The 21,660-nt window shown below is 33.7% G+C and overlaps 1 protein-coding gene across 1 annotated transcript in view; it reads left to right on the top strand.

The window, feature by feature from the left end:
• amon (prohormone processing protease amontillado) overlaps nucleotides 1–21,660 on the top strand; it is a 454,317-nt gene that overhangs the window by 421,696 nt on the left and 10,961 nt on the right. The window contains exons 8-12 of the mRNA XM_085818272.1: nucleotides 3,539–3,714; nucleotides 4,620–4,832; nucleotides 13,540–13,640; nucleotides 15,221–15,454; nucleotides 20,001–20,165. Of these exons, the coding sequence (XP_085674398.1) occupies nucleotides 3,539–3,714; nucleotides 4,620–4,832; nucleotides 13,540–13,640; nucleotides 15,221–15,454; nucleotides 20,001–20,165 (889 nt within the window). The remainder of the gene's footprint in view (nucleotides 1–3,538; nucleotides 3,715–4,619; nucleotides 4,833–13,539; nucleotides 13,641–15,220; nucleotides 15,455–20,000; nucleotides 20,166–21,660) is intronic.

Here is a 21,660-nt window from a genome sequence, read left to right on the forward strand (position 1 = left end):
AAAAAAAACAAGCAATGTGAAATACTATCACTATGCAAAAATTTAAAATAAAATAACTAGGCATATTAATAAGAAAATAAAGTTTATAAGTTCAGGCGATCTAGAATTTGAACTGTCATTTCGGATGTAATAACTTTTGGGAATTCTCTATTTTTCTAGACAGAAAAATCTTTCTTTTCAATTTTTATAATTTTAGACAATCTTTTAAGTTGTCATTCAAATTTGAGCTGGATTGACTATTGGAGAAACCTCTTCTGTCGATGAAATCTACAATCCATAGAAATTCTTAACCCCTCAAAATAATTTCATGCTCTAAATTTGAACTCTGGCACGTCAACTTATACCATCTGTACCAGGAAACAGTTCCAATATTCTGCCAAGAAGCCAAAATAATCTGTTTCTGTAACCATTGCCTATTAAAACTAAGAACACAAGCTCTAGACATCCTCCTTTTTGATATTTTTAAAGCTTCGAGATTATTCTTGGCAAAATCTTTTTCATAAAGCATCGCACATATTCTAGATGTAATGCAATATGTATTTTAAAAGCTTTGTATCAATATCATGCCTTAAATAAAAAATTGAATCATTTTGAGTTTCTTTTTAGAAACTTGAATATGTTATGGCTGTAAGATTTAAAACTGCTAATAATGACCATTAGAAGTCTGTCATTAAGTATAGCTTCACAGGTGCACATAATGGTGTACATTTCCTCATAGCTCAGAATGATTTTTCCAAGGATTTTTCTTAACATTCTCTTCATATTGCCAATCAAACCTTATCAGCCTTCCTACCATGGAAAGCCAGGGGCTATTAACTTACAAATAATGTGCTCATCATCCATCTGTTCAGACCCATATTTGAAATCAGTTAAGACAAAAGCATTATTTGCATTGCCAAAATTAGTTCCGTTTTCTCTATAAACTACTGAGAGCCTTCCATGTCATAAGACAAAATGATGGAAAGCCTGTAAAAATGCAGTTGATAGTGAAGTTGCAAGTTCTAAGTGAGCACAATGATACTTTGCACACATAAAAAGATAAATCCATACTTTTATTTTGTCTCTAAGAGTAAAGGACCTGCAGTAATTTGGTAATTCCAGTAATTTGGGAAGTAGCAGCATCTTTTCCTCAATATACTGGCAATGATAATGCTGTAGGATTCACATTTTGGCAGAATAGCCATTACAAACAATGCAAGTCCATAAAACAGATGAAATAGTTCTTTGCCCAGATAAAATCCCATATTTTTCTTTTAGAGACTTCAAGACAGAAACGCCAACATGTCTCTTTTTTTTTTTTTTTTCTTATTTTCTTCGATTATCGAAACTAATGATACTCTGCGTGGTTCCTTGGTAAAATTACTTGAATTCTAAATTCGGATGTGTCATCTCTTGAAAATATTGCAATTTTAGACTGTATTATAGCATCTTCTACAAAGGTTCCAGAGATTTCCTTTTTCAGGTTTCTTTTATTCCCTTGATAGTACTTGTTTCAATAAAATGGATTATTACTTTTTCTGCATCATTTAGTCAATGGCAGTAAGTTCATCTTTCTTTTGTATCTTGTTTTTGCAGTTATTCACAAATTTATAAATCTAAGCCATCATTCTAACAATTTCTCTATAGCTTGAAAGACAATTATTTAAAAAAATCATAGGAATTGACATTAATATTAATGTTAATGATTGACATTAATATTATTGATATCACTTAATTAACTTTCGGGTCGTTTATTCTCCCATCAATAAAATTCTGAGTTCCATACTCAAGGACCCCATTCCGGATATGAATTTCTGGGGTATTTATAAGATTCCTTGCCAGTGTGGTTTAATTTACATTGGCCAAACTAAGAGAGCCTTGAAATTTTGTGTCAAGGAACATGAGGCATATGTTAGAAAAAAGGAAACACAAAGTCTTCTGTTGCTCAACATTGTTGGTCCGAAAATCACACTTTCAATTTTTCTGCTGCCAAAATTATTCAAAGAGCATCTTCCATTGGAGAACTGGATTTTCTAGAGGCATTTCACATTTAAAAAATCTTTCTGTTCTAGTTAATGATCCTAATTCCAATCTATCTTTGCCTTCGGCCTTTAAAGAAATTATGTTTTAGTTCTGGTTTCACCAACAGATGGTGCCACTTGCTTATTCTTGTCCAGGCTTTCTTATCTTATCTAATCATTATTTCCTATCTTGTTCATTTTGCAGTTTTGCAGCTGAGGATGGTGGTTCGGTAAAACCATCAAAACTAGTCCTCTGAACATTTTGAAAATATAACGCTGATTTCTGTTGTTTGACTTCTGAATTAATTTCATTAGGTGTTAATGACTCCACCACTGGATACAACAAACATATTTATTTCTCATAGTGCTGAGAATTTCTAAATCATTAAGTTTTGATTTCAAACTGTCATACAGTTTTCTCAAAGAAAACTTTTTTATTTGAATTTTTCTCTTGGTCTAAAGAAAATAAATCTCCAACATACACTTCTGTCAGGAGATCTGCGACAAAATGCACTTGAAATTGCTTTAAAGCTTTTCTATAACACCACTTAGTGGGAAACTCTTAATTAAACTTCAGGGAAAAGATGTACTTAATGCAAAATTGGCAGAACACTTTACTTGAATGAGTAGCAGTGTTAGAGGAGAGTTATTTTGGCAAAGATATTGAATTGCAAAAGGAAAGATAAGTTTTCAGTCATCAAACAGTTTGTAATTATTTATTTTCCATAATAGGAATATATATGGATTTAGCAAATTTGGTAATGGCAATAAAAAACTTGATCGGAAATTAGTTGACTTTTCAAGGGGAACAAACCAACTCCCGTTCAATGAACAATAATTAAGAAATAAATACGCAGGTGTTTCATCCTTTACTCAAGTAATAAGGCGATGCCAAACCGGCAATTCAAGCTAGGCCAAATATTTCCATGAATAGAAGGGATCAAGAACAAATGCAGAGCACCAAAGAACTCATTCCGATTAAGCATTTTAGCTAATTCAATTTTGAGTGAAAAGCAATTTCTGCAGTAAAATTGATATTACTCGAGTAATTGTCCCCTGACACCCTCATGTTTATGCTTACAATTGAAATTTTGTTATTCATGATTTAATTCAAGTCCCTGTTAAACATATTTAACAATTTACATTCAAGTTACTTTAAAATAATTTTCAAAATTAAACTTAATAACTATGGATTCACTCTTTTAAGATAATTCTACTAAAATTAATCTTAGGAGATAATATAATCAATATTTCTTTAGTAAATAAATTGTTATTAACTTACTTTGCAGCATTTATGCACAAGTAGTAGAATAACTCGATTTCGCACTACGTGAATTTAAGATCATACAATATTATATATATATATATATAATTGTTACATCTACTTCTTAATGCAATTTATAATATTTTAAATGCACAGAATTCATATATCCATTAGGTAGTTCATGATTTTTGAACATTTGTAATATGTAAATTACATTTTAAGCATATAAATGTGAATAAAATTATGCTTATTATTTTATGGGCATCACTTGCAGGAATAAGAATGTTAGATCAGCCATATATGACAGATCTCATTGAAGCAAATTCTATGGGACATGAACCAAATTTAATTGATATATACAGTGCTAGCTGGGGACCTACAGATGATGGAAAAACAGTAGATGGGCCTCGTAATGCAACAATGCGTGCTATTGTGCGAGGAGTTAATGAAGTAATTAATTTTTTTGTATATATGCTAGTTCTCAAGTTATTAAAATATATGTAATTTTATGTGAAAAAATGTATCTCAGCAGCATTTATTGTTTTGATAACTTTTATATAATTATTTCTATTGTTTATAATATTAATCCAGTATTTAGTCTTAAAGCACATTAAACTTTTCTTGTGAAAATTTTAAAATGTTTTTGAGGAATTGAGAATTTTGCTTTGAATTCCATACAGGGATGATGTTTAAATGTACACAGACAAAAAATTTGGCTAAAAGCTTTTCAGTTTTTGATTTCAAAGCTAGTATAAAATGGTTAAATATCATTTTCCTTATTTTGTTTTTTCCTTTATCATTATTTTTATAGCATAACAGTTGCTACTAGCATCATCACCGCCTGGTAGCAAAGTGACTAGCATGTCATGCAGCTGTACCACAGGTCCGGGGTTCAATCTCCAAGCTGGGCAAGGTCGACTGAGCCTTTCATCTCTTAAGTGGGTTGATAAAATGAGTACAAAGTTTGCTTGGGGACTAAACAAGCTGACCACTTGCCCAGGGCATATGCTTAGGCACTCCGGGGCCCAAAGGTCATGAAAACAGAAAAGGGGCACTGTAGGCCATGGCCCAATAGGGCTGTTATGCCACTTAGTTTAGTTTACTAGCATCATGAAATTTTAAGATAATTTACTTGTAAACTTTAAGATGATTCAGATGGTTCAGCTTTTTCAAGATGATTCAGATGGTTACTGACAAGAAAGAGTTTTAAAAAGTAAATAGAAAGAACAGACACTGAACATTATTTTTTAAATATATTTAATATGTTTATGTAAAATGAAGCTTCCTCTGTATGTAATAAATACTAAAGTATTTTCATAAAGTTATAAAATAGTTTACTTGCTTGCATTTTTCAGGGCAGACATGGTCTTGGAAATATATATGTCTGGGCATCTGGTGATGGTGGTGAAGATGATGACTGCAACTGTGATGGTTATGCTGCTAGCATGTGGACAATTTCCATAAATTCTGCCATAAATAATGGCGAAAATGCTCATTATGATGAATCCTGTTCTTCAACATTAGCTTCAACATTTAGCAATGGAGCTAAAGATCCACACACTGGAGTGGTAAGGTTTACTATGTTTTGCTGCAAAATTTATAACTTTGTAAACTAACAAAATTCATTCTTTGGATACACAACAGTATTACGTAATATAAAAAAGCATAAAAATTAACCTAAATAATAATATCTTAATAATTTCACAAAAATTATATAACTCATGCCTTTGCTCTCCTTAAAAGTTTTTTAAAGGCTTCTCCTTTTTGCTCTCCTTAAAGTTATTAAAAATGTGAGCCAAACCAATTAATTATAGAAACTAAAAGTTTCTCACTTATGAATTATTGTTTAGCATAGTCCATTGGTAAATAAGAAGCAGAGATCTGTATTTTTTATTTTTTTAATGATTACTCAAGTTAATATTGAAAAAAAAAAACTTGCTTGGTTTAATTGTTAAACAAAAATACCTTACTGCTTGGGAACATTTTAGCAAATTTCTTAGCAGTTATTTTAGTATCTGAGCAATTTGCTAAATAATAAGCAAAATTGATTGATAACATTGATTGAATTTTATAAATAGCATTTATTCAATATCTGTCACTTATAAACAAAATTAACGTACATGTACACACTCGCAGAGAGAGAGGTTATTCATTATTTCATGACATATTTCGAAAATTCATTATGATTACATTCTGAAAGGGATGCCAAACTGAAATATAGCAAACTAGTGTAAAAAAAAAAAAAAAAAAAAAAACCACCAAGTTATTTTTAAATAATTAACAAATAGTCAATGTATCCACTTTTCCTGATCTATCTGTGCTCGTGTATCAGAAATGACCAGAGGCAGAGTATACATGTTGAAGTTGCAAAGCATCTAGAGATTAGCAAGAATTAGAGATATAAAAACCCTCCACAAGAATGACACCTTGTGTGAGTGACACCGTTAAGAATGACCACAAAAAGACACACAAATCCTTGACAATCTTCCAAAAGGAAATATCAGATATATCTTCTTCTCTTCCTGTATGTCCTATCTACTTTAATGGCAAATTTTATAATCAAGTATTTTTAAAATATGAAGGTTTAAAATGAGTTTATATCTATTTTAGTGTAACAAAATTTAGTATCAATTGTTAGTTTACTTGGTATGATATATTGGAATATTTCACGGATTTATGAATAAACTTGTATTATCAAGAATGAAATGACAATCAGTATACTAAGCTGTAATAAGAGAAAAAAGGGAGGATAAATATTTTCAATGATGTTTCATTGCACTCTGAAAGATCAATCCCTCTGCAAAAGAAAACGTGGTCTGGAATTAAAGCCTTCTGTAGACCATGCCAAATTGAATGGCATTCTGATTAGCTTGATGATCTTATGGGGACTTGGGGAAAGCTTTTTGTGAATTTTGAATCTTTTTTGCTATTACAATAAAAGAGTTTAAAAATTAAAAGTTATATAAAAGTACATGTTTAGAGAATTTTCTGAGTTTAAAAATAATATATTAGTTTTAGTAGAATGTCATGATTTCAAGTTCTTGTTTCAATGTTTACAACTACTGTAATTGATAAAAGCAAATCCAGCGTGGAAAACAATGTATATTTTATTTTATGAAAGTCTGAAATTTTGTTATAAAGTGAAATTTTCCATGAATATTCTGACTTAGTAAACCTGTAAATGTCTGACTTAGTAAACCTGTAAGGTTATTCACCCCTTTTTAAAATTATTTTGATCAAGTAAATAATTGGAATTAATGAAATGTAAAAAATCTGAAATTACCACTTACTACAGTCAACATTGTTACTTTTTTTTTTTTTTTTCTGACACCAGTTGTTATGTTATTTTCTTCCTTCATGTTCGTACGGGGTTCGTGTGGATTTCGAGTGAATATCGACGACACTTGATGAAGTATCGAAACACACTTTATTTACCAATATTAATCAGGACAGCTCCAAAACAATTTTACAGTCTTCGATGAACTACTATAAACATGCTGACACGATCAAAGACACAGCCTCCAGTTTATCAGGCTATCACATTGGAGACAGCTTCACGGCAAAGCACTAGAGTACAGCTCCTGACTTTGCTTGGTCGTTCTCGGAACTCCACGTACTTTTGAGACTCTCCACTCTAAAACTCGCAATGCACTCAACAACACTCAGAGCATGGCTTCCGACTCTTCGGTTCAGTCGTTCCGGAGCTCAACACACTATCTCGACGATGCACAAACAGTGATAAACTAACAGACTCCTTCAGTGGACTCAACGACCCACTCGGCACTCGCTGCCCGGGTGTCAACTCGATTGACTCTCAGGGATTGACTTGCTAGAAGAGTCACCAACTCGATACTAACTAGCACTTTAGAGGAGGCACTCACTCGCCCTCTCAATGAAGCACACACTAACTGACTGCGGACCAGCAGGTTTTATATAGCTTTCGGCTTGTGTTCGAGAACATTCTGGGCTAAACCGGTAAGAATTCGTTCCAGAAAATTCTGCAACCTTCTATGGCATATCGCCATTTTTTTCGCCAAATGGGCGATTTCTCGCCAAATGTGGCAACCCTGTCTTTGAAATTTTTATGCCAACCCTAAAACTGCTTTGTGGGGGAGCTGTCTCACCGCGCCTGTGCATTTCGTAACACTGCCCCTTCCCAAGGACTGCACGTCCCGGGCAGTACAGCCCTTGGTCAGAAGCCAAATTCGATACAAACAAAACATTTTAAAACATACAGATAACATAACTAAAACAAATATTTACACTATGTACAAGTTATACACACAAATTAAACACATAACAATTTTAAATTTTACAAATTAAAGTTCTGAATGAATTTCAGTCTCAGTCTTTTCATTAATTTATACCCGGGTCAAATGCTTTTCCACTGCAGTTCTCAGATGTATATCTGTTTTGCATATCACAGTCTGAAGATTCAGTTCCTTCAGACTTTTCATCCACAGTAAGATCTAAAACAGTTCGTTCACCACTCTGTAGTTCATTCGCAGCATGCATACAGTTCACATCAGTATTTTTAGCAGATCGTGCATGCTAATGTACCTCTATTTCCTGAAAGCCAGTTCTGATGTTTGCACCATGGTCGCGAATAGAATCTGATCCTTTACAAGCAGATGTATCTAGGTTTAGAATCAAGTCCTTATCTGCACAACCTGCACTATGAGGCACACACCCAGTTTGTGAAGTGGATGAATTTTCCTGCAATACTAGAGTACACTGCTTAAGCTGCACATCAGCTTCTCCCAGCTCTGCATCACATGCACTTTCAGATGATTCAACACTTGCTGACTGCATTTTCATAACTTCACTATCAGTTTCTAAGAACTTCACAGTCACATTTTCACTTTCTTCTACCTCTACTTCAAGCATGTGAGAATCAAAATCTTCCTTCCTGTCTTTTATTTCTTCATGTTTTCGTTCTTTTTCTTTAATCCCATTAGATATTTCATTGATCATTTCTGGATCTTTCTCAGGCAGTTCGTTGGCTACTTCCTTCATTTCTTCATCCTTGGATTTTCTAGATGCCACTTCTCTCATTTCCACATTTTTTATGGCTCCAGTTTCTTCTGCAAGCTCCACTTTCATCTGTGGGAGTTCCTCTCGCAGCTTTTCTCTGCCAGCTTTCATCTCTTCTCGTCCAGCTTTCATATCAGCTGTCATCTCTTTATATCCAGCTATTTTCTCATCATATCCGGCTTTTAACTCTTTCAGTTTGGCTTTTATCTCTTCCTGTCCGACTTTGATCTCGGCTAAAAAGTCCATCAAAGTCTTCGTTTCCTCCGCCATAGATTTCCTCTGCAGGCGGGTCACTGGCATTCACTCGCAAATCCGACTTCTGACAACATTTAAAAGCTATATAAACCCTGCTGACACGCGGAGAGTTAGGTAGTATCGAGTTGGTGTCTTGTCTAGCGAGGCAATCGAGTTTACAGCCGGGCAGCGAGTGCCGAGTGAGTCGTCAAGTGCACCGAAAGAGTCTCGTAGTGTATCGCAATTAGTGCATCGTCGAGAGAGTGTGTTGAGCTCCGGGAATGACTGAACCAAAGAGTCGGGAGTTGTGCTCTGAGTGTCGTCAAGTGCATAGCGAGTTTTAGCATGGAGAGTCTCGAGAGTTCCGAGAATGACCAAGCAAGAGTCGGGAGCTGTACTCTAGTGCTTTGCCGTGAAGCTGTCTCCATCGTGATAGCCTGATAACCTGGAGGCTGTGTCGCTGATCATGTCAGCGTGTTTATAGTAATTCATCGACAACTGTAAAAGTGATTTTGGAGCTGTCTGATTAACATTGGTAAATAAAGTGTGTTTCGATACTTCATCAAGGGTCGTCATTATTCACTCCAAATCTACGAACCTGAAGGAAGAAAAAAAATGCAACAACTGGTGTCAGAATATACAAGAGAAGTTTGAAGAGATGGAAGTGGTACAAGAAAATATTAAAAGCCAAATTGTGGAGCTTAGAGAGGATACTGGAGCAAAAACAGCAGCTATGGAAGAACGATTTGAAGAAAAATTGAGAAAATTCCGGAAAGAAGTAGGTGTTTTGAAAGAAAACTGGACTGAATCTAAGAACGAAGCTGAAGATTTCAAGGTTCACCCAGTGTATTATTATATGGTTATCAAACCAAGCACATACGATCATCATGGAGTGTATATAAGACCCAGTTTTCCATCGTGGGCGGAAAATAACAAATGGGACTCCCACATGAAGGCTTCGCAGTTGGCTGCGTCACTCCGAGGAGATGCTGCAGACATCTTAGGGGTCCTCTTCGAAGACCAGATTTCAAACTTCAATGCCCTCTCGAATGCGCTGAAAATGAGATTCGGGGAAAAGTGCGCAAAGGACTGTAGCCGTCTGGAGTTAAAATCCCGCCAGCAGAAAATCCCGGAAAGCCTTCAAGAACTTGCATCTGACATCGAGAGGTTGACGCATCAAGCATATCCGGACCGGTCACCTGATGTCCGAGAAAATCTGACCTTTATACATTTCGTCGATGCCGTTAAGGATGCGGAAATTCAGAAAGCTCCCATATTGACAGATCTGAAAGACCTAAAATCTGCCTTGGCCTAAGCTATGAAGTTCAAGTCAGCTCAACAAGTGACTCAAAGAGATCGTCATCCTATTAGAGCGGCTCAAATAGAAGATCCATATTTTGATATCTCGAAACTAAAAAAAGAAATAAGAGAGATTTGGGAGGCGTTAAGAAGACCTAATAAAAACAATACTGGGAAGAAAATCGTCAAGTGCTGAAACTGCGGATTGGAAGGACATCTCAGCAGGAACTGTCACGGGAATCAAGACTGGAAGAGAGCTCCCGCAAAACAAAACCATGGAAACTAAAATGCAGCAATCTCACGGGGCAGAGGTTGCCAGGCAAAGATGCAGCCCCTTTGAAAGTTCTTCAAATCTCGTCAATGAGCGGCGGAGATAACGGACTGTTCGTCGAAGGATACGTGAATAAGCATCCTTGTAAGATTATCATAGATACGGGAGCAAATGTAACCATCGTAAGAACAGATGTAGCTCAAGAATTGAGCCAAATGTTGCGCTGGACTCCGCCCCGTGTGACTTTACAAACAGTGACAGGTGATAAGATTCCCATTGAAGGTAAAATTAACATCACCATTACACCATCACCAGTCAAAAGTCGTTAATCCGGACTCGTCGGGACTTCGGCGATTCCGGATTATCGATTTTTCCGGATTATAGATCATCAGTTTAAATCTGGTAAGATGGCATGCAGAAATTACAAAATTAAAAGTATGAAACCATAATTTATGAAATAAAGAACAATTATGATCTAAAGGGTATCAAAATTTACAAAAAGAAAAAGCTTAATATTTATTTGTTTACTTTATTAAACATTTCTTTCAATGTAAGTTGTTTAAGTTGCTTCGTTTCATGTGATAATGCTTTCTCTTTAATTCTATTAAACAGACATAATTTCTTGTTTAGTTACAAAGTTCCGCTGTTCAAGTCCTATAATTGCTGTGTCAAGAATGCCAACTAATTTGTCAATCGAAATTTTTTCGTTTTCAATAACCTCTGTGTCACTTTCTTCACTATCAGAAGCCAATTATAATGATGAGGAATTTGATTTAAATCATATCAAAGACGGAGTACATCGAGATGAAATACTACATTTAGTAAGGAATTATAAGCCAAATAAAATAAAAACATCTGCCCTGAAGATAAGGATAGTGCTGACAGATCAACTTCCAATTCATTGCGCGCCATGGCATCCCCCCCTCCCCGCCGCAGAGCAGCGTGAAATTGAGAAACAGATTTCGGAATGGTTAAGAAACAAAGGATATGCCTTTATCTATTTTTTGCAGCAATTCCACTTTTTGTTTAATGGACTTCGAAGCATCCTTTCGCTTTGTAGATCCTTTACATATTACGATGCGTATTCGGAAACTAAGTACCGTTTTGAAAAAAAAAAAAAAAATAGTAAAACAATTTTTTCGAATACAATTTTATTTTTACATGAAAATGCATGTCTTAAACTATTTTTCAACATAGTTTCCGCCAATGATCAAACACTTGTCATAGCGGGTGACCAGTTTTTGTATACCATCGTCAAAGAAACTTCCCGCCAGTTTTGATAACCACGACTCCACAGCATTTTTCGTGTCATCGTCAGATCCAAAGCACGTCCAAGCGGTCAGACACAATTTCGAACAAAACAGTACGTGAAATTTGTGGAAATGCCTCTGAAAGAGTTGTCATTGTGAAGCGTCTGTTCTCATGAATTGCTTCATCAATTTTTCTTACCAAATCATCGGTGACAACAGAAGGCCGACCACTCCGAGCCTTGGCATGAACATTTGTTCGACCTGCATTAAACATTCTTACCCACTTTCTCACCATTCTATCACTTATCGCGTATTCACCGTAAACTCCTGTCACTTGACGATATATTTCGGCCGGTTTAACATTCCTCACGTTCAAAAATTTAATCATGGCACGAATCTCACAGTCAGTGGGAGAACTAATTGTCTTAAACATATTGAATGTGCACAGCAAACTGAAAACACAACATAGAGCAACCAAAATGGCAACAATTGAAAGTCGGTGAACGAGAAAGACTAGTGCGCAAGCGCGGGACGCCTACCACGGCGCTGCGACAGCGCTAGAATGAAACGGTACTTAGTTTCCGAGTACGCTACGTAGTAAATATATATCAGAAATTCTATTTGACATAATCGAAAGTTCAAGCTTACTTTTATAAAAATTGCTCTAACAGTCTGCAATAAATAATAAGCCGGATCCAATTCGAAGATTAAGGAACAACGCAATCTGCAACATTGACTGAATTAGATAATTTTAGCTTAGCTTATACTGTCCATTATACATTAAATGCGCATGCGCACATGCATATTCGCAGCTGTAAAGGTCTTACGCGCACGCGTAAACGCCTATGCGCATGCGTCAACGCGGCGCATGCGCAGAAAGTTTGTAGCTTTGATGTCTGAATTAACGACTTTTGACTGTACTTATACATTAAATACTGTTTATCATCTTCACTGTCATTGCTTTCACCATTGGCTGTTGTATAAGATCACCCAATTCTTCATTTGTCATTTCACAATCATTATTCTTGATTAATTCTTTAATTTCTCCTTCATCCACATCTGAAAATCCTTTACTGCCTATTGATTTTGTAGTTTATATTATTTCTTTGGCTTCATTTTCAATCAATAGAAATCTTTTAAAGCTTTTGATAACTTCTGGCCAGCGCTGTTAGCAGCAAGCATTCATTTTTGATGAATTCACTTGTTTTCATGTGAATTTAATCATTTCTATGCTGCGTCCTATGCTGCATTGCTTCTAAAATGTCATGCTTTCCTTTGTATTGTGTTTATTTGCCGAGATATGAACATGCATGACATAATAGACTTTGAATGTTTTATAATTCCTTGATCCGTTGGTTAGCTTAAGGAAGTGGTGTTCAGTGGAAGGACTAGAACCTTGACATTTGGATTCAATGTTGTGAGGACTTCATAACTGTATCCTGAAGCATTATCGAGAATTAGGAGAACTTAAAAGCTCAAATTTTGCTTTTCTAAGTAATATTTGAGTGTTTCAATGAATGAATTTCCAAATCAGTTATTAAAGAGGGCTATCACAACACAACTGATGCTCTGCAACATACCATGTCAAACTGAATTTCTCATGCTGGACAAATTAAATGGAGATAATTCAGAAAATGCATATACTCAAAGACACAAGTCTGTGTCCAGCAAAGGTTTACTGTACCATTTTCATATACTCCACTGTTTGTACAATTTTCATATGCAAGTCTCCTTATGGGACCAGTGCTGCTTTTGGAGGATAGAGAAACTAATGTTGTTTTCAGAGAGTAGAGGGACTAGTGTTGTTAAAAGGGCATTTTCTAAGCTTCATCCAAAAGCAAGCAATGCACTAGAGAAAAGGACACAAGAGGAATGGAAAAATAAGGGAAATTAATTAGGAAGGAATTAATTAATAAGGGATTATTAAAAAAAAAAGCTTTTTTATCATGAAAATCAAGTAGCAGATTGGCAAATAACAGGAAGGGCTACTAGATTAAGCACATAAAAAGTAATATTTGCAATATAATTGCTGCTTTAACATCATTAAAAAAAAGTACACAGTATTACCCCTGTATGAAGTTAATCCTTGTGGAAATATTTAATGCTTTTGCTAAAAGTATATTTGTTAGTTTTTTTCCCCCTATTTTTACATTCTGATGGAAGTAATTAAAATGATGCATTTTGCAGGCTACAACAGATTTATATGGCAAATGTACGAAAACACATTCTGGAACATCGGCTGCAGCACCTGAAGCAGCTGGAGTATTTGCTTTAGCTCTTGATGCAAAGTAAGTAAAGAAATATTTTTTAAAAAAATTTTGCTTTAATTATTAATTACATTACCTATGTGTAGTGTCAGATAAGTTTATTGCTATTGCTGTAATGGTAATTCAGGCATTAAGAATTTAGAATATTGTAAAACATAAGGATTTTGTGTTTTTGTATTGCAAAACTGAATGCTTAAAATAACATAGATAAATTTTATTCCTCTCCCAGTTTCAAAACATTATTAGCAGTGTTAATAACAAATCTTATAATCTGTGCATAATTAATTACGTCAGAGGTTTAAGAAATTTACCACTTCAGAATTCAGAAACAGTTTGTATTGTAATAGATAAAAGTGAAGCATGCTATTTTGATTTTTTAAAATAGTCAAAATTCAACTACAGTTTGGCATTAGTCTTTTAGAAAAGCTGTTAATTTCAAGATAATCTGATACTACTTCTTCTTCTTCAAGAAGGGGGGGGGGAATTCTGCTCAAAACTTTAATTTTGCTGAATTATCCTTGAAGAAGGGGGGCCCTATAGAAAGCTGTTTATGAGTTCCCTTTATAAAGAGTTTTCTATAGGATACATATAGATCCTTCTTCTTCAAGGATAATTCTGCAAAATTAAAATGTAACAGAATTATTTTAGATGTAGTATATCATTTTCTCTTCTTGAAGAAAAGGAAGCAATGTCAGACTAACTTAAATGGAATTTTGATAATTTTAAAAGTAATTTATATTTTATCACATAATAAAATATATTTTACTGGCTTTAAAAAAGTAATGCATAATTAATACAATATTAATAATTATAATACTATGTTAGTCTTTTCTGTATTCACAGTTTAAATTAATGTAGTATATGTATATGTAAATAAAATTATGTCACTTTCAAATTACTCAAATTTTCTGGGTTATAAGTATTCTATATAGATTAAGTTATGTGTACGTAAGAATGTATAGTTATATATATTTTTGTAATATCTTGCTGAATAACACATTTATGTCATTGGACAAGATAAAGTTTCAAAAGTTAGAAAACTGGTAAAGAGAAACAGTGGCAACTGCTTGTAATAAATAAACACAAATAGATATTATTGTTACATCTAGAGACAGATCTACCATTATTTAAAAAATTTAAAAACCTATTCCACTATTTAAAAAGAAATTGAATTAGACCAATGGTATCTGATTTGGTTTCTCAAATTACAGGTTTGAAATGTGAAGTAGTATTTCCCTTTAATGAATTCAGTTATATTCTTTTTAAAGGTATTTTGTAATTATGAATACCTAAATAGAGAATTTCTTCCTATTATAGTTGTCCTAAACTTGACAAAAAGTATATTATAATATGATATTTAAAAACATGGAAACTTTTTAAACAAGAATCAACTCTTAAGAAATATAAAAATTGGTTGTTGTTTCAATATTCTAGAATAAGAAGCGTATAATTATTATTTGTTTAAAATCATCCTAGCTAAAATATCTGCCTTCATCTTTTGATATACCAGATTTCTTGGAAGCATCTCATAAAAGCAATCTTTTAAACTCATACCTGAAGTATTTTCTGTATTTTGTAACTTGTATGCTATTTATTTTCAGTCCAAATTTGACCTGGAGAGATGTACAACATCTTACTGTGCTAACATCCAAGAGGAATTCCCTTTATGATAGCAAAGGAAGGTTCCATTGGAACATGAATGGTGTTGGTTTGGAATTCAATCATCTATTTGGATTTGGAGTATTGGATGCAGGAGCAATGGTTGCTTTAGCCAAAATATGGAAAACTGTACCTGCTAGATACCACTGCGAAGCAGGAGTTGTCAAAACACCTCAGTATGTTCTTTTTCTTTCCCTTTTTTGCAAGAATTTATGTAGTATTTTTTTAAAAAATTCAAAATTGTGGTGTTTTAAAAGTTATTGTAATCTGTATTAAAAGTAAAAATAATAGCATATTTAATTGGAAAACAAATATTTGACAAAAGTGTGCTTTTAACATTAATGGCAGTTAAAAATTTATCTGCATTTAAAAATCCAAAAACTATGATGGATGTTCAAATGAACTATGAAATGTCATAACAACCAAACCAGTTGAAATTTGGATATACTGCTGTCAGATAATGCAGTGAGACATCAAGGGATGCAAATGTAGTGTTCGGCATGGTTATGTGCATGCACGGGTGAGAAGCAGGCCGTTATGTGTTCTGTCGAGTTGATTCAGCAGTGTGTGAGAGGACCTCTTGGGGTTCACATTGCAAAATTAGAAGACTGAGGAGCAGCAAGGTATTATCAGATTTTTAACTGTGGAAGGGGTTAAACCAGCCAATATACATTGCCAGTTGTGGCCATATACAGGGAAGACTGTGTATCCAACAAGTCAGTGAGTAAATGGAGTGCCTATTTCATCAAAGCTGGGAGTGTTTTGAGTGACGATCTGAGACTAGGCCAAGAAAATACAGCAATTACTGCTGAACTCATTGATAAGCAAGTGTTGGCAGTGATGGTGGGGCCAGCACTGGAACAGTGTGGACAATTGTGCATGACAAGTTGAGTTACCGGAAAGTGTGCACACAGTAGCTTCCAAAGAAGCTCGGTGAACTGCAAAAGGAGCTGTGTACGGGGCTAAGACTACAACACCTGTTAAGGTATCATGAAGACCTCACTTTCTGGAGTGTATTGTCACTGCTGATGAGAGCTGGTGTCATCACTTTGAGACAAGGACAAAGCAAGGCAGCATGCAATGGAAGCATGCATCATCACCTTCTCTTAAGAAATTCAAATCTGTGCCTTCAGCAGGCAAGATGATGCTGACTGTCTTTTTCGACATGTTAGTTCTGATACTTATTGAATTCCTTGAGTACAGAGAAACCATTAACAATGGCATGTAGTGTGAGATATTTCATAGCCTGCGCAAATCCATCAAGAGCAGACGGCCTGAACTGCTCGCAGAAGAGAGGGGTTGATTTTGCTGCATGATAATGCTCATCCAATGTCTCCAAGGTCACACAAAGTGTAATGGCCAAGTTCAAGTGGGAGCAGCTTGAGCATCCATCCTACAACATAGATATAGCACCCCTTGCAAAGTCCATGCATTTGGTCTGCTTAAAAAGCATCTCTAAGGGAAGCGCTTCAACTCGGATGACAAACTGAAGGTTGCAGTGGAGGACTGGCTCATATCACAGCCACAAGAATTCTGGGAACAGGGAATCTTCATGAACTCCAGCTCATGAAACAGTGGGATAGTTATGCTGAGGCCTCTGGTGATTATTCGTGAATAAAGACTTCAGTTATACAGTGTCATTTCATACCTTTCCATTTGAACAACCCACATAACCATATTTTGTATCATATAACCATTCCTGAGAAATGTCAGAAAATATTTAAAAATATTATTCTGAAAATTTACCATTTTTGTAGTTGTATAAACATTTATCAAGAACATAATGTAATAGTGAGCTGGAGTGTGATGCTGTAATGGATAGAACTGTATTTTCAAATCATCTACCCCTGTGAACTGAGAATAAAATCTATATTTTACTAAGAAGCTCATCAGTTATTTCGTTAAATGCTGCAACAAAATGTTACAGCATATGTAATAACATGTTTTATTAAATGAAACCGGTGCAAGAGAATACAAATTTTCTTTCATAGTTCATATATGACTCTAAAACCTATGATATCAAATGTAATAAGGCACTTTTCCTACATGCGTATTTTTAATGACTAGTTTTTAAACACTCTTTTGTAAAACAATGAGGGAAAAGTTCCACGTGATGTTGTTTTTTAGTAAATCGATTAAAGAGAAGAAAAGAAGTGTCACAGGACCTTATTACAAAACCTGAGTAAAATGACTGAAAGCAAAGCTTCATCAGAGAATTGCATTCAACAAGGTATTGATTGGTGATCTGATAATGCTCTAAATATATGATTTTGATTAAAGGGGGTTAAAATTAAAATCATTGACTAAAATAAATAGATTCTGTTGTCTGTAAGTAAATTTTACTCAAAGAATGCTCAAGAAATTAATCATAGAAAATTTATTAACTTGTCTTTAATTGACTTAAGACTGGTGTTCTAAAATGGGAAATTTTAATTAATGTGCCATTTTGTTATCCTATTTTTCTCTTGCATTAATTATAACATTGCTCATATTTTTCTGCAGAAGTCCAGCTTCCAGGTTATTTTCTGGTCTTAATAAAAATCTGTCATTTAATCCATGAATTCTCTTCTGCATTCCTGTAGATTTATAGCATCTGTTGTCAGAATAGTTTGATTTAAATTTAGAAAATTTAAAAATTCATATTTTGTCTTCAGAAAATACAAATATTGCAGCAAAAAAGTCTGAATTAACAAATATTCTATATGTAATTATTATTGACCTCTTTACCATTTTCTAAATTATTTTTTTGCTGAAATTATCCAGAAAACCTCTGCATCCAGTGAACTAGATTTCCCTTAATCCTTAACTAACTCTGTGAATAAAATTAGTGATTTGAATTCTTATCCCTACTATTTAAAAGTGTTAGTTTACTTTTTTGTTTTTCATAATTCAGTTAATAAAAGGTGCTACTTATCTACAGTACTAATATTTTTCATATTTAAGTAAAGCCAATTGAAGCATTACTAACTGTTGAAGATAGAGGACTATTTCTGTAACTTGAAATGCATGGAATCTTTTTAATTCTTACATAATGCCAAAAAAGTGGCAGAATTTAGCCAACTATTTATTTATTTAATGTAATAACAGTAATAATTTAGATCAAATTTTGCTTTAAAAAATTTCTATACCAAATATTACAAACTGTGAATAGATGTTAAAAACAAAATATATTGCATTTGATCTGCATTAAAACAAAAAAATCTGATGTCTACATCACACGATTTCCTTGCGCAGCCTATTAAATAATACACATTTTTTTGCTGTGCTTCATTTAAACTTTCAATTTATTCTAATTTCATGAATTGATCCCTCAAGGCAAGTTGAAAATTACATCAAAAGTTGCAAATTTTGAAATCAAATATCCCAGTCAATTTTTGTTGTATGGAAAATAAACTTTTTGCATTTTTATCTTTCATAATGAGTATAAAATTTCCCTAAATATAAGTATAGGAACAAAAGACAGCATTAAAAGGTTGGTTTTGACATTGTGAAAACGTGAAGATTTGCATCATTTAAGACATTCTGTAATTGGAAGTATATGACCATGACCAACGATTGTAAATATAAAGACTGAGTAAGGACTTTTAAGCTGGTTGAGGAGGGTGAATAATGTATATACATGTCTGAAAAAAATTTATTAAAAATTTAAAACTTATTTGAACAAACTGATAATATACCTTTAAATTACTAATTCTTAATTAAAGTACAATCCCTTCAAGGCATTTGCATTTTCTTCGCAGTATCCACATTACTGAAATCTTGCTATCCAGAACTAAAGCAAAGGCTTTCCAAGCTTATGAAAGTATCGCAATTAACTACGCATCCTTTTTGCCATTTTACCTGCCTACTAGCAATGTGCCACTTAGCCTATGTTAGCGATTCTCTGCTATTTGAGATTTAATTACACTTATCTCAGATTGTAGGGGTCATTTAGTACCCTATTCTACAAATTTAAAAGAAAAAAAAAATGTGCTGAAAAATTCATTGTCCAGAAGTAAGTGGTGTTTAACTTTCAAGCTGGCGATGCTTTATCCAAAATTCCATTTAGTCATCCACTACACCACAATGTCCAGATAACTATGCTGTACCAAAGGGCTTGGGTGTGAATTTCAGCAAAGGCGTGGATGTATGTAACTGTGCAGTGTCTTGCCACAGTGGGGCATTCTAAATATTCAGGGAGCCAAAAAATCATTTTGAAGAGGCTGATGGAAGCCTCTCGGAAGAGAGACAGCAGCCTCTCGGATTTGTCCCCTTGGGTTACATGCTCTCCTTCAAAAGTGGGAGCAGAACTGAGCAAAATCCCACATAAGTGAGAAAAGTCACAACCACAACGAAACAAACATAATACCCAAAATGTTTCGCAATTATAATACTTCCTTCATTTCAAACAAGGAAATAAAAAAGGATCTATTTTAGATTAATAAGTATTCAAATGAAAATTGCTTTCAATAAAGTATTTAATTTTTCTTAAATTGGAAGAGCGTATGAATTTTATTTTTATATTCATGTACAGAAACATGATTGCAATGACAGTCATTTAAAAATTCATTTTTTATATGAGTAAGTCTATATTTACCCAGAGATTCTTGTATACTGTAATATTAAAAAATAGTTTAAAATAAATTTGTGGAGTTTTGTGATCTTAATCTTACTGTACTTTTCTATTTATTATTTTGCTGCATATGCAGATAGGAATTTTATTTGAAATATATTTTTTTGCAGCCGAATTTTAACCAATGCCAGTACTCAAATATATATTGACACAGATGCATGTAGTGGAAAAGAAACAGAAGTAAATTACCTGGAGCATGTCCAGGCTATTATTACCTTGAATGCAACACGCCGTGGTGATGTTACACTTTTCCTCATTTCACCAATGGGCACAAGGCAAGTGGAAGCTTAATTATTCACAGAATATAAACTTTTCCTTTTTGCGCAAAGTGTGCAGAATTAATTTTACATAAAATATAATTTTCAAAAATGTTTTACAATGTTAATTTTTAATTAAAGATTGAGTTTAAAAATTATAATGTGATTTATAACAACTTAAAGCTGATGCTTAATCTGATGTACCTTTTTTTAGGATTCATATTTTACTTATTGTGTATCCAAAATTGTTTCAAATTTTATTGATTTCTAAAAAACATTCCTTTTAATTCTGTTGTTTTGTGATGAAGAGAAAATATTATTGCATTTGCTTGGCTGCTAGACAAATGATTAAATTTTTTTTTTAAATTAACTGAGTATGCTAATTTTGCTTGATTCTCCATACATACTCTAGTCAGAAAAAAAATAATATTTTTTCCATTAAAATTACTTTAATTTAATAAAATAAGTACTTTTCATTTGACATAATTTGAATTTTGTCAAAAGTAATAAGAGAGTTTAAAAAACAAAAAAGGACTTGAATGAGCAATATACGTGTTATATTTCTTGAATTCTATATTGCCACTGATTGTAAGATGCATCTCTTAATTTCAGTACAACCAACAGAACAAAATTCTAAGAAGTTTGGTTCTAAAAAATTGAATTTTTTGGTAGTTTCTGATTATTTGTATCTCCACTGAAAAGTCACAAACATTAAATTTACAATCTCAGAGTGTCTAATATATCAGATTCTAGTTACATGTATTCTTATTTCTAAACACTACCTACTAACTTGCATTGTGTTGTATGGAATGTTTGTAACAGAAATATCTAAAATTGCTTAAATTTCAAATATGATGTTGGGATAATTTTTGTAACCATGTTTGATAAATTTGTAACTAATAAGAACAAAATCAATTACTGAATTTTAGTAGCTTGTATTTTGTTTAATTATTAATATTCTTCTGTTAGCTATGAAGCTAGTTATCCTACAGTAGCACTGATAGAAAATGATCCTATAACAAGAAAGAGTTGTGCTAGATAAAATAAATTAGGGAAACATGTTTGCACATCTGAAAGGTTATGTCTTTTCAAATATTGCACTAGTCTAATAAGTGTAAAATATGTCTAATAGCACCGCTATGAACAAACAAATCATATTTTCTTTAAGTACGTAATGTAAACTTTGTGCGCTTTATTTATTTTCTGGATTCACCTCTGTATGTGAGATTTGGTCAATAATGCCCTTAAGGAGGTGATCAAGGCTGTATCAGCAGCTTACTGAGTTTGCCCATGTAATAGGGCTATGACAGAGTGGATTTTCTTTTTTTCATATTGCAGAAAGACTCAGTAGGAATGTATCCATTATGCATGCATGTTGGCAGCAGTGATCAAGGGAAGGTACTGTCTCAACAAGGTCGAGCACTGGCCACACTTATACCACCACTCAAAGGGAAGACTGCCATATTCACCGTATGTCTGTTATATACTATTCCATTGTGTCTGCAGAAGACAA

Source organism: Stegodyphus dumicola, chromosome 6 (genome assembly GCF_044657685.1).
Source record: "Stegodyphus dumicola isolate Sdum_Otavi_A_Nest chromosome 6, ASM4465768v1".
Lineage (NCBI taxonomy): Eukaryota > Metazoa > Arthropoda > Arachnida > Araneae > Eresidae > Stegodyphus > Stegodyphus dumicola.